At 39.1% G+C, this 14,521-nt stretch overlaps 2 protein-coding genes across 6 annotated transcripts in view; one reads left to right on the plus strand and one right to left on the minus strand.

The window, feature by feature from the left end:
• Positions 1-14,521, plus strand: part of GRB7 (growth factor receptor bound protein 7) — a 76,429-nt gene that overhangs the window by 46,596 nt on the left and 15,312 nt on the right. The window lies entirely within an intron of this gene.
• IKZF3 (IKAROS family zinc finger 3) overlaps positions 1-14,521 on the minus strand; it is a 95,739-nt gene that overhangs the window by 14,211 nt on the left and 67,007 nt on the right. For 2 of the 4 annotated variants that reach the window (XM_035301442.3, XM_002748529.8), the window contains 3 exons: positions 12,798-13,058; positions 11,260-11,427; positions 8,632-8,748 (listed from right to left, as the gene is read on the minus strand). In XM_035301442.3, coding sequence (XP_035157333.3) covers positions 8,632-8,748; positions 11,260-11,427; positions 12,798-13,058 — 546 coding nt within the window. The remainder of the gene's footprint in view (positions 1-8,631; positions 8,749-11,259; positions 11,428-12,797; positions 13,059-14,521) is intronic. The other 2 variants (XM_078374342.1, XM_008997501.5) reach the window with 1 other exon arrangement.

Below are 14,521 nucleotides of genomic sequence, written 5' to 3' on the forward strand. Positions count from 1 at the left end.
ATTGCCAGACACATACAGTCCCTATCTTACATTCTTTGTCTTTTGTTTTGTTTTCTTTTGTTTTTCTGTCCCACAGCCTTTTAAAAATATAAAACCCCTGTACACAAACAGGCCACTAGCTGCATTTGCTCAGAGGACCACAGTTTGCCCACACCTGCCCTACGCAAATACATTGTGATGCTGTAAACATTTTTCTCTGTTTTCTCACAAATACTTCAGGAAATCCAAACTAAAATGAATTATCCATACATTTCAATTATGTCTATGGAAGAATAAATTGAAATTAGTTTAAGGGATTAGAGTAAAAAGCAAGTAGTGGCTGGCATGATGGCTCACCCCTGTAATCCCAGTGCTTTGGGAGACTGAGGCAGGAGGATTACTTGAGGCCAGGAGTTGAGACCAGCCTGGGCAACATAGCTAGATGCTACTTCTACAAAAAATAATTTTAAAAAATTGTCTAAGCATGCTGGCATGTGCCTGTAGTCCTAGCTACTTGGGAGACTGAGGTGGGAGGAATCCTTGAGCCCAGAGGTTTGAGGTTACAGTGAACTATTAATCATGCCACTGCACTCCAGCCTGAGTGACAGAGTGAGACTGTCTAAAAAAACAAAAATAAGCCCCAGAGTATTAAATATTTTTAATTTTATTAGTGTCATTAAAAAACTGTATGTTATAGTATGTCATTACACAATATATTATAAAGCTAAGTTTTTATTATTTAACTAATTTATTTACTTGTTTTTGAAACAGGGTCTCAACTGTCACCCAGGGTGGAGTGCAGTGGTGTGATCACTGCAGGCTCAACTTCCTGGGCTCAAGTGATCCTCCCACCTCAGCTTCCCAAGTAGCTAGGGCAACAGTCCAGAGCCACCATTTCCGGCTAATTAAAAAAATTATTAGTCTCAATATATTGCTCAGTCTGGTCTCCCAACTCCTGGCCTCAGGCAATCCTCCCACTTCAGCCTCCCAAAGTGTTGAGTTTATAAGCATGAGCCACTGCACCCAGCCAAAGTTCAGCTTTTTTTAAAAAAAAATCTGGAATAAAATGAAATCTGGCTCTGCCAGGTGTGGTGGCACCAGCCCATAGTCTCAGCTACTCAGGAGGCTGAGGTGAGGGGATAGCTTGAGGCCAGGAATTCAAGTTCAGCCTGGGCAACACAGTGAGATCTCATCTCTTAAAAGGAAAAAGAAATCCAACTCCAAAAATGAGAAAGAGAAGAGGATGATAAATAATGTGATAATAATGACAATATTTACTGGACTTGGTGAGTTTCTTGTCAAAAATAATTCTAGGCTCTAAAGAAATAAATCATAGCCTACACTGAAGCTATCAATTATTTGTGTAAAGGAAAACAGTAAGGGTCAGAATAAGGGGACTGAGTGGCTTTTGGGCTAGTGTGAAAGTACTTGATAGACTCTGGCTGACCAACAGTTGTAAATAACGGGCACTTCAACCACAGGACAACTATTGAGTGAAGCGGGTCAAATTCTGTCCAGTACAGGGATAGGTTTCAATGACCAAACAGGAAATCATTTATATTTATTATTTCCTTTCACACAAACCACCACCAGATGTGGCAGTACCCAAAGCCCCAAGAACACAGAGATGAAAGACAAAGCTTGGAATTTGCAGTAAGTTCCTGGGGCTGTTAGAAGGAGACTTTTATCTTGGAATCATGGGAGAGGTAGCTAAGTTTGTGCTTTGACTAGGAACATTCATCCTAGTTCCAACAACTTCTTCTTTGAGAAGATTAAATCTAAGTAAGCCTCCCCTCAACCCTGTAGTTATTAACAAAAAGATTCATAATGAAAAAAGAATCAAAAACAGTACTCAGGGAATGTTTATGTTTTATGCCCATTTTACCACTGTTCTTAGTCTCTTGTGGTCCGTCCTCTCACTGCCAAATCATTACCCAGGAATTACCCAAGCACGGTGCTGCCCGTCTAGTTTTCCCATTTGTTTCTCAGCAGTTACTGTCTACATTTTACCAATCTCAGTTACAACAAGCAGCTTTCTGAAGACACGTAATCAACATCCTCTCCATTTGTGAGGATGCTGAAATGTGGACACATTGACCTAAATAACTGTAATTAGGGCAGGTCACTGAATGGCAACCTTTTGAGATAACATCACCTTTTATTCCATGTTACCCACCAAACTGGTCTTGAGAGTCATTTCCAGGTAAACATTATTACTCTGTAAATCAGTGACCAAATACCTGGCATTTAACATAAAATTCTGCACTGTTCATGGATGGACATATTTTGAGGCATGGATGGAGACTTCTCCATTTCCACAACTCTGATTAGATTGAAAGAAATTCTCTGAAACGAATCTAGAGGACTCCTGTTCACTCACACCCTCTTTCTGGATCATTCACTCAAAATATTAACTACAAGATCTTAACCTTCATTGTACATGTGAACACTCTAGTGATTCAGTTGATCTTCACTGAGTTAACCTTGTTTTCTAGTTGATAAGTCAGGCAAAGGCTAATTTTCAACTGAAGATAGTACTCTTATTTTCTTTCCTAAACTGCTAGCCTTTGCCTCACACTTGTTGGACAGCTGACGCACAATACCATGAAATGAGCACCCTTTAAGACACAAAGAGCCAGGTGCCATGGCTTGCGCCTGTAATCCAGCACTTTGGGAGGCTGAGGTGGGAGGATCGCTTGAGCCCAGGGAGCTATGATCTTGCCACCCGCCCTCCAGTGTGAGGAACAGAGTGAGCCCTGTCTATAAACAACAATAACACACACATCACACATACACAAAAAAATGCTTTGTAACTGGACAAGCTCTTTGGGATTACTGAGTGGTTTAGGCAGTGTACTGAGAAGAAAAAAAAAAGAGGACTATTGGCTTTTGGTCCTTTTCTTCAACTTTAGGACCCAACTGTCTATTTATACAAACAGTCTAGACTTGTTATCTTGCCACATCACGTCTCAGAAATATAAGTGGAGAGAAACCAGTTTGGCAAGATAGTAAGGGAACAAGATAATGGGTTTAAATGACGAAATAGGAAATCCGTTCCTGGGTGGTGTTTGGCTGTTTAATGCTGCAAGGGGTGGGTGTGGGGAATATGTGATGGTGGCAAGGAACAATTTGCACATTCGGTTCATGAGTGAGAGTAGAATGAGTACGACAGTCATCGTGGATCAATTTCCCTTCATATTGCTTGCTTGCTAAATAGTAGATATACTAATTTTCATTAGAAAAGTTATGTTAAAGATGTGCTGAAAAAATAAATAATAAAATGTAGTACAAAGTCACAATTACAGAATAGGTTACCTTTATTCCCTGTAGAAGCCTTAATATTTGGTTTTAGTTAACTGTTTCCACGATACAATTTCTATCTCAAAGTCACTGAAGGTTTAACTATGTAATTGTGCTGTTCTTTTGTTTTTGTTCAAAATCCTTCATTAGATCTTGAAGTGTTAAGTGGAGCTTAAATAAGAGCTGTTGCTTCCTGTCTCTTCTATGGTGTGGTCAGTCAGCTAATGGAGAGGGGAGCAAAGTGGTGCTATTATGCAATAGGAATTGTCTAACAAGAGATTGCTATCAAAGATAGAGGCAGGTTCTAACAAAAAAGTTACATAAAACTGTTGCCTTTTTGAACCAGTAAAATGAATATACTACCTGTGAGCTAGTATTAGTTTCTAAAAAGAATAGGTTAGAGCAGTAGCTCACACCTGTAATCCCAGCACTTTGGGAGGCCAAGGTCGGGGGTGGGGGTGGGATACACCTGAGGTCAGGAGTTCGAGACTAGTCTGGCTAACATAGTGAAAACCTGCCTCTACTGAAAATACAAAAATTAGAGGGGCGTGGTGGTGGGCGCCTGTAATCCCAGCTATTCAGGAGACTGAGGCAGGAGCATTGGTTAAACTCAGAATGCAAAGGTTGCAGTGAGCCAAGATGGCATCACTGCACTCCAGCCTGGGTGACAAAGCAAGACTCCACCTCAAAAAAAAAGAATAGGTTGGGAAACAAAGTTAAAAAATTTTAAACATTTTCTTTGGTCTGCTAAGTTGGTAAAAATATAAGTTTATTCTGAAACCTTCATGCTTATATTAGCTTGAAGAGCTATTGAAGATGAAAGGTTTAGTATCCTAGATTCATAAATTATTCAATTACTTAAAAATATTATTATTGCTAGAACTCATTGTTACACAAAAATATTTCCTGCTCCAAGTATTCATAATTTGTGTGAAATGAGGCTAAATGAATCTCTATACCAGCTGTTAGTCTCTTTCTGAAATAAGAATCAAACTAATGAGAAAATGAAGTCCATGATCTTCTGTATTTTTTCTTCTTTTCATATATATACTCCATTAAGACAGAATTGGAATATTTTGATGGTGTCACTTGTGATGTCTGGTGTAGAAACTTGGACTAAGTAGCAATATCACTTTATTAGACCCCTGCATTATCTTAATAGATCAAGCATCTGGTTGGTGGTTGGAATGTACATTTTTTTTTTTTTTTTTTTTGAGACGGAGCCTTGCTCTGTCACCAGGCTAGAGTGCAGTGGAGATCTTGGCTCACTGCAACCTCTGCCTCCTGGGTTCAAGTGATTCTCCTGCCTCAGCCTCCCAAAGTAGCTGGGACTCCAGGTGCCTGCCACCATGCCCGGCTAATTTTTGTATTTTTAGTAGAGACAGAGTTTTACCATGTTGGCCAGGATGGTCTCCATGTCTTGACCTAATGATCTGCTAACCTCGGTCTCTCAAAGTGCTGGGATTACAGGCGTGAGCCACCGTGCCCAGCCAGACTGTAAATTCTTAAAGTATAGGGGCTTGACCTTAACTCGTCTTATAAACAGCTTTGATATGGGCCTGGCACATAGAGAACTCAACAAATGCTATCTGGATAAAAGAAATGATCAGCAAGGCCAGAAGTCCTGTTGCCCAACACCTGTATTTTTTTGCAGGCTGGTCTTCACTCCAAGGCCTTTTTATCCATCTGCTTGCTTCCAAGAAGTCCTGCTTCCCCATGCAGGCAGGTTTGTCCACAGGCTTGGCTCTCACACTATACTGCACTTTGATTTACGATAAGCATTTGAGGAATGAGTGCTGTAGGCACAACAGCAATAGAGCATCATCTCTTTACAAGTGAGGGATGAAGGCATAAGATGCACTATACTGGCTAGGCTCAGAATGGAACCCCATGTCCATACTGGACTCCCAATTTTAAGAAGAAAACAAATGGAAATCATACATGGAAGGGTACAAAATAGTTAAAGAATTGGCTTATGTTGGATTAAATATTCTGTAAATTTTGGCCTCAGGAAAAATTATAAAAACTATCTGAAACATAAAAGATAGACTAACATATGGACTGAGATGCAGTAACTTGATTAAGCTGTAACTTTACACATTTATAACCTGAAACCACCATTACAACATATTTGTTCGAAAAAAAAAATCAAAACTTGCTGACTTAGTTAACCCTTTATCTTTTTTTGCTGAGACTTAAAGTACGGTGCACGAATCCACCAAACCACCCTGTGAAATGCAAATTAACCCAACCTCTGTATTTCAGCATTTCCTGAATCACTTAATACCACCGAAGATAGCTAAAATATTACTTTTGATATTTTCCTTACTTGAAATTCCTAAAAAAGATTGTGAGAATGGGAAGTAAGGTAGTGGCCTTACTTCAAAATCTGTAATTTTGAACTTACTGTTTACAGAGTATAGTTTTCTGATCTTCTCCCCTCCTTCCAGAAGAATCAGGACACACATATATGCATATATGTGTGTGTCTATTAGTATGTGTGTTACTATATTTCTTTTGCAAGCCAGATAATATATGACCTTTAAGAAATATAGCTAATCAAGGTCAAAAGTGGAAAAGGTGTAAAAGACCCAAATGTCCATTAACTGATGAATGGATAAATAGAAAGTGGCAAATCCAAACAATGGAATATTATCTAGCCGTAAAAAGAAATGAAGTACTGATAAATGCTTCAGCATATAAAAATGCCTCAAAAACATTATGGTAAGTAAAAGAAGCCAACACAAAAGGCCACATATTGTATGATTCCATTTATGTGAAATGTCCATACAGGCAAATCCATATAGACAGAAAGTAGACTGGTGGCTGCCAGGAGCTAGAGGGAGGAGGAATAGGGAGTGACTGCTAATGGGCACAGCACTGCTTTTGCTAGTGGTGATAATGTTCTGAAATTAGATAGTGGTGATGGTTGTACAACTTTGGGAATATACTAAAACTATTGAAATGTGCACTTTAAAAAGGTAAATTTTATAGTATGTATCTCAAATTTTTAAAAATTAAAAACTATGACTAATTGTGGCTGGGCGTAGTGATTCACGCCTGTAATCCCAGCACTTTGGGAGGCTGAGACTGGTGGATCACCTGAGGTTGGGAGTTTGAGATGAGCCTGACCAATATGGAGAAGCCCTGTCTCTACTAAAAATACAAAAAATTAGCTGTGTGTGGTGGTGCATGCCTGTAATCCCAGCTACTTGGGAGGCTGAGGCAGGAGAATTGCTTGAACCTGGGAGATGGAGGTTGCGATGAACTGAGATTGCATCATTGCACTCCAGCCTGGGCAACAAGAGCAAAACTCTGTCTCAAAAAAAAAAAAATACTAGTCACAAAATTCTGGTGAATTTTAAGTAAGTCACTGAATTTTAGGTGAGTCTGTCTTGTCACCTCTGAAATGAAGAGGTAGGGTCAGATGCTCTCTTTCATTTTAGCTTTAAATATTAGTAATTAATTCTACTTGGAATATGACAGATTTTCAGAGCTTGGGGATCTCTCACAATAAGAGCTTTGCCTATTGTCTGAAATACAGAACGGCAAGTAAAGATGCCTACATTTTATTCTTGAACAAGTACTGCCTGACTCCCATGAAGTAGGTCACTTAAGATGTCAAAACCTTTCCTAGCAAGCAGACTCAGATAAAACAAAACAAAACAAAGAGAAGAAGATGTCAAAGCCCAAATATTAGGTTTGTTTTTCTTTTTATTTTATTAATTAATTTTTTTTAGAGATGGGGGTCTCACTGTGTTGCCCAGGCTGGGCTTGAGCTCCTGGGCTCAAATAATCCTCTTGCCTCAGCCTCCTTAGTAGCTAAGACAACAGGTGTGTGCCACTTTGTCTGGCCTGTTTTTTTTTTTTTTTTTTTTATAAGGGAGTAAACACTTCTTTTTACTTGGATATGCTTTATCCAAATAAGTTGGATTTTTTTTTTTATCAAGTTAGAAATCCAACTCCTTGATAAAATCAGAGATACCATTAGGATAAAAAGCAGAAGCAGTGCAAACCAACAGAATTCAGTTGGCCAGCTCCTAACATCATACAATACGTTTTATCTAAAACACAAGTTTTCTCTTATGCAAAATGAGGGCAGTTTAGTCATTTCTACTCTATTTTTCCTGAGTTTCATGTTATTTCCATCATATTTTTTTTAATCTTTCTGCTTTAGGCTATTCAAACTACTCAACTTCAACAATTGCTGTCAAACACTAAATTCCATGAGGATTTGTACCTATTCTAAGTAAGCAAGTGGTACAAGTCACCAAATAAAAATGTCAGACAACCCAAACTGCAGAACCAGGCTGATAGCCAACTCCATGGGACAAAGGACAGCTGCAGAGATGTGACACAAAGTTTCAGGCTGTTTCAACTAAAGAATGAAAAAAAAAAAAAACACAACTGAGATATAGAAGAACATCGAGTGGTGCCAGTAGGTATCTAATTCAAATCACTGAATAAAACAAGAAATCCCCAAAGCCAAATGGAAGCATCACAATAAATAATATGAATAGACAAGGATATAAATTGGGGCCTGTGCAAAGAAAATTCTTGTAGTTTTCATTGACTCTTCCCTAGCCACTCCCCAACCTCTTCTACTCTCAGTCTTTGCCATTCTATAAATAGTAACTCCATTCTTCATCAATCTGTTAGAAAATCTTGTTGACTCTACCTTTAAATATATAGAGATTTAGAATACTTCCCACCACCTCTACTACTAACAAGATACAATTTTCTCTTGCTTGAACTATTGCAATGACCTCTTAACTGGACCCTCCCCACCAATTTCCAACCTTGCCCCAAATACAATCTCTTCTCAAAAGCAAGTAGACAGATTCTTTCAAATGAGAAGGCCAATGATGTCACCTCTTTATACAAAACCCTCTAAAGATTTTCAGTTTCACTCAGGTTAAAAGCCAAAGCCTTTACAACGGCCTGCAAGGCCTGATGAGATCTGGTTTCCCATTTCCTCTCTGGCTTCAGGTCCCATTACTCACTGTGCTCCAGCCACACAGGACTATGTACACTTCTTCAAATTTGTGCCCCAGGACCTTTGCTCTTGCTGTTCCCTAGTTACTTGCCAGGCTCACTCATCTGGTTAAAAAGCCTGTTAAAATGTCACCTCACTGAAGCCTTCCCTGATCCTCACCCTCACTCCTCAGTAACTTACCACCCTCAATGGCACTTACCACCCTCTAACCTTCCCACATACAGTCTGCTCATTTACTTTCTTTATAATCTATCTGCCCTCAGCAAAATAGAAACTCCACAAATCTTTTTACTTCCTACTGTATCCCACTACCCAGGACAGCAGATGCTTACTAAACGTGTGTTGCATGAACTCACCAGTGTCCCCTGGGTCAGTGCTCTGAAGAAATGTCCGGCAGCGCTCCTTGTGCTCCTCAAGGGAACTTCTCTGCTTGTAACTCCTTCCACAAAACTCACATTTGTAGGGTTTCTCCACTAGAAGGAGAACATAAGGGGCACTCAATGACCCTCAGGGGTTCCATACAGGCCGGGTATTGGGGCTCTGTGATAACTGTTCATTAGAAATGAGACTGCTGAGTGAAGCCAGAGTATTTAAATACTTTCAAATCTATATTTTAAATTTGGTAAGCTTAAATAAGGTTATGGTCTATGATTAATTATTATGTCAGAGTATTCTTCAAAAGGATTGCCTCCTATCACAAATGAAAGAATTTGGATTTAGTGATTACCACTTAGCATAGTGTTTTTGATCCAGGTCACATCTTATTTCTTTAGGAAAAAGAAAATAGGGCCCTTTTATGCTTTAACGAGGTTAATGTAGTATAAGCAATGAAATAGGAAAGGATTCCTTATTTTGGACATCTACTTGGGAGTTAGCCATTTGCCTAGAAACTGATGGCCTTTTCAGAACATTGACATATTTGAATAAATTTAGCTCATCCTTGCCAAGTGGCTATAGCAAAGTCTAGGCTACAATAAAAACTGAGCTAATTAATTAAGGATTTTTTCGTTTTTGAGATGAGGTCTCACTCCATCACTCATGCTGGAGTGCAGTGGCACAATCACAGCTTGCTGCAGCCCCAACTTCACAGGCTCAGGTGATTCTCCCATCTTAGACTCCCAAAGTGAGAAGATTACAGGTGTGAGCCTTTGCACCTGGCCAGGATATTTTTGAATAATAGAAATAAATATGCTCTGGGTGCAGTGGCTCACACTTGTAATCCCAGCACTTTGGGAAGCCAAGTAGGGCGGATCACCCGAGGTCAGGAGTTCGAGACCAGCCTGCCCATTGTGGCGCAACCCTATCTCTACTGAAAATACAAAAATTAGTTGGGAGTTGTGGTGGGCACCTATAATCCCAGCTACTAGGAAGGTTGAGGCAGGAGAATCACTTGAACCTAGGAGGCGGAGGTTGCAGTGAGCCAAGGTCGTGCCACTGGACTCCAGCCTGGGTGACAGAGCAAGACTCTGTCTCAAAAATAAAAATGAATTGTAAAAATGACTTCATCTAAATGTCTAAAATGAAGGAAAAGTTTCACCCATACAATTCAGGCAACCTTATTCTGCCAACTCCCCAAATGCTTTATTGCTTGAAATGTGTAAGTAATAACTTCAACTATTTGTTCAAGGCTGGTCTTTCTGATTGTTGATAAAATATACTCAATACATTTGTCAGTTTTATGGGCTAAAATTTTTATTTTTGAACTCCTCTTGTTCTGTTTAAAACAGAGGCTTTGGGATTTAAAGCACTAAAAGATCCTTATGGAATCCTAAATTAAATGCAGGTTTGCTAGGACTAAAAATGTTAAGTTTCTGCATAAATTGGGTCCTCTAGAATCTGTCTTTAAAATGCCTGCTATTGTTTCTTACTTGAAAAAGGCAACAGTAGAGAACTATTCTAATTTTTTCGAACCAAACTCATCCTTAATTCATTACTTTGAAAAATGAGCTATAAAAGAAAATTGGCTTCATTTGCCAATTATGATCTTCCATGGTGGGTTTTGTTGGGGTTGATTTGCTTAATCCTAGTGGCTGAATTATAACAAGTTTCAGGTTTGGGGCTAGGTTTTGGTCAAAGCAGTAGATGTGAACTGACATAAAAACAAACCTTTTTTTCCAATTAAAATTTTGCCAGATAACATCAAGAACATGAGGTCCCAAATTTGAAAATAAACTCAGTCTTATTTTTCTAGGAAGGAAATTCTCAATCTTGAAAAAAGAAAGTATTATCTTGGTCAAAATAAAGAGTAAAAACATCAAGACAGCACATAGCTTTTTATGAATCCTTACTGCTGTTCATCTTTTAGAGATTTAAAATAAGTAGGTTGGCTGGGCATGGCAGCTCATGCCTGTAATCCCAGCACTTTGGGAGGTCAAAGTGGGAGCATTGCGTGAGCTCAGGAGTTTGAGACCAGCCTGAGCAACATAAGGAGACCTCATGTCTATTAAAACAAACAAACAAAAAAAAAGTGGGCTGATCAAGAGGAAAGTTGGATTTAAGAAATTTATCCCTAATGGCCAAAAAGTAGCCCCCAAACAATGATTTATGTCTAGATTAGCTTTTCATAATTTACAAAATTGTACATCATTTGCTTGTCTTTTGAATGGAAAGAGTGTGCGTGCGTGTGTGTGTGTGTATGTGTGTGTTAGGAAAATAATCTTTTAATAAAGTTTACCCGAAGAAAATACTGATGGCTATAATTTTCTCACAAAAATTAAAAAGACATTTTTATAGGGTGGGCTCTTCCTATCTGACTGTGGTGTTCTCTAGGGGTGCAAGGATGGTGAGGAGATGATCATCTCCACTGAGGCAGATGGAGAACAATTAATGCCTTAATGGTAGTGTAATTAGCCCTAGAGGTCTCTGCTGTTGTAACCCTTCAGAACAAGAATGACAGATTGAAACCATACTTAACTCTTTCTAGCTTCCACATGGGCTCTGAGGAATGCAGTTACTAGACATGGAATGCTCATTCTCTCACTTACCAGAATGTGTCCTAAGATGCCCAGTGAGCGCATCTCTTCTTTGGCATGCATAGTTGCAGAGGTGACACTTAAAAGGTTTTTCCCCTGTGTGCAGTTTAATGTGGCGGAGGAGGTTACCTTTCTGAGTAAAAGATGCCCCACACTGATTACATTGGAATGGGCGTTCACCTTTAAAAAGGACAAAAAAGGAGATTTCTGATCACAGGCAAGTGGAAAAGGATATGCAGAGATTAGATGCCTAGGGCCAAAGCTCATCTTTTAAACAGTTATTGTTCATATTGGGATCAGTTGGGAGCTGCATTTCAAGGCAATCATAAGACTTACTTATGAAATCTCCTCTCTAGAAGAGAAAACACACCTACCTAGCAAGGCTATTTTAGGTATCATATTGAATCAGAGCAAAGAAACAAGAGTAGCTCCAGAAGTGCTTTCTAGATGCAATTTTTTTCTTCCCCTCCCCCCGAGATTGAGTCTTGCTCTGTCCCCCAGTCTGAGGTGCCGTGGCACCATCTTGGCTCACTGCAACCTCTGCCTCCCAGATTCAAGTGATTCTCCTGCCTCAGCCTCCCAAGTAGCTAGAATTACAGGCATGCACCACTGTGCCCGGCTAATTTTGTAATCTTAGTAGAGATGGGGTTTCACCATGTTGGCCAGGATGGTCTCAAACTCTTGACCTCATGGTCCACCTGCCTCGGTCTCCCAGAGTGCTGGGATTACAGGTCTGAGCCATTGTGCCTGGCCCTAGATGTAAGTTTTTATATTACTTGGTATTCCTTTTTTTTTGAGACAGGGTCTTCTTGCTCAGGCTAGAGTGCAGTGGTGAAGAGGCTCACTGAATCCTCAACCTCCTGAGTTCAAGTGAGCCTCTCACCACAGCCTCTAGGATAGCTGGGACTACAAGTGTTTGCCATCATGCCTGGCTAGTTTTTTAGTATTCCTTTTGAATATAATCTCCTTTGAAAAAAGAGTCACAAACTAAAGTCCTAACAAGGCGTTGAGGGCTAGAAATTCTCCTTTTTAAAGTCTTCATATGAGATGTGGGATGGAATGTACTGGCTCAGGTGTGATGCTTGCATTTGTCTGCATTTCTATAGACTGCCCATTTATTGTCTGAAGATAAATTCCTTTAAACCAGAAATAAAAACTATATCCTTTCATTTACCAAATTTGAACCCAATACGATAAGAAGATCTGCTCTTATTAACAATGTTATGCAAAAATATGTGAAAGATGGCTAAGAAGCAAATCACACAATTCAACTCCTACTTAGAAACTGAAGAAAAAGTTTTTGGCTGACCTAGAACACTGTGCTCTCTACAGTCTTTTTTTATTCATAGCATTTGCAATATGTTTGCCAAATGCATGGCAAGGCAGGGATAAAAAGCACCGAGTTAATGGCAATGCAGAGAGAAAGAGATACATCAGCATTACAGCAAAAATCAATGAAAGTAACCAAAAGTTCCAAATTCCACCACTTCATTTCTCACATGGCTGCATTAGGACAGTTTTCGGAAGAATGCAAAAAGCAGACTATTTACCAGTATGGCTTCGCTTATGAACCATTAAGACATTGAAGCTGATGCAGGATAATCCACACACATCGCAGTTCATCTTTCCACTGGTTGGCCTGCTACTATCAAATGAGACAACATGTCTCTCCAACTTAATGTTTTCATATTCATTATATTCTCTTGAATAGCTATAAGGGATTTCAGGCTCTTCTGCATTTCCCATGGGCTCTGGCTTTAAAACATTCTCATCTCTTTCACTGTATTCATCTTTCACTTTCATTGAATCATCTGCAGGGAAAAAAATGCAAGAAATGAACAATGACTATACTTGAAGCTATCAAAGCAGCTCAAACAGCAGAGACCCACAACTGACAATTAAATACCAAATGAAGCTAACAAAACACTGTACATCTACAAAACAAGAAAGCACCATTAGCATGAGCGCACATTATTTAAATTCAGAACCACAGTCAGAGGAAAACACACATACTTACACACATAAAAACAGGCGATAGTGTTTTATGCTATCCAGAAAAATACAGATAATAGATTTTAGCTGTCTGCTCAAAGTGGCCATGAAACAAACATTGAGCAACTCTTCTCCATTACTAGGGGAGAGGACGGGTTCTCAGATCCAGTACTTTTTTTGGTGGCTGCAGTTAAAAAGGCAAGGTGATGTAATCTTAAGTTTCAAGGAGAAAATATTGTTTGAATCCTTCAAACGCATCCAGTGTAAGCCATTAAGATTAAGAGTTAAATAGTTAATGTAGTTTTTCTAATTTTAAGCCATGCTTTGCCTCTTCCTCTTCCACGTATATGAATTGCTAAAACACATCTTATCTCAGTCTCTCTTGGAGCTGATAAAGGCACAACATTGAATGTAGAGGAAGCTGTCAGTACTAATGAAATAGTGTTGACAAAGACAAAAGGAAAAGTAATTCTTTCATATAACCCGAGGAATCACTTTCATCGACACAGGTAAATGGGGCTCAGTCTAAATAAGGGGAAAGACCCTTAGGTCCCAAGTTAGGGAGGACTAAACTCAAGGACTCGAGGATTGTATAATAGGACTGGATAGGGGAGGAGGGACTGGCTCAAGTGAGCTGGCTGACCAATTACTATCGTATGAGCTGTAATGTAAATAAATGAAATTTAAAAGAAGAGCTGTAATACTCTTAATGAAGAGCATAAGAACATATGAAGAACATAAGAAACCAAGAAGACAAATTTATATACTTGCACTGAGACTAACAAAACCTAAAAATTTGCCTGATGTAAGAATAATAAACATTTGTAAGCTATTTTTCATGTATAAAATATGCTATATAAATGCTTACTGTTTTGAACATCGGTCCTTAGAAATCAAAAGTTGTACTCCGTGTGAGGAATCACACATCAGTGGAGCGTAGGGCTAGAAGGGAATTTAAGATCATCTAATCCAACCCTCTTGTTTCTCAGATGAGGAAATTTGGGAGCTGAGGAAATCTGAGATGTTTTCAGTCATTTGTCCAAGGTTACACATCTAGTTACTAGCAGAGGTGTGATTAGAACGCAAAACTTATCCTTGAACTATCAATTACTTGGATTTGACCTCACACACTAGACATCTAAGGCCTAAGTGGATTCTTACCAACTATATTACACACCCTCCCATCAATGGAGTAAATGTTAAAACCCAAAACACTCTGAAAAAAGATATTTTAAAAAATTACATCCCTTCCAAAAAAACATCAGTAAGTGTTGCTCCTCTT

Source organism: Callithrix jacchus, chromosome 5 (assembly GCF_049354715.1).
Source record: "Callithrix jacchus isolate 240 chromosome 5, calJac240_pri, whole genome shotgun sequence".
Taxonomy (NCBI): Eukaryota; Metazoa; Chordata; class Mammalia; order Primates; family Cebidae; genus Callithrix; species Callithrix jacchus.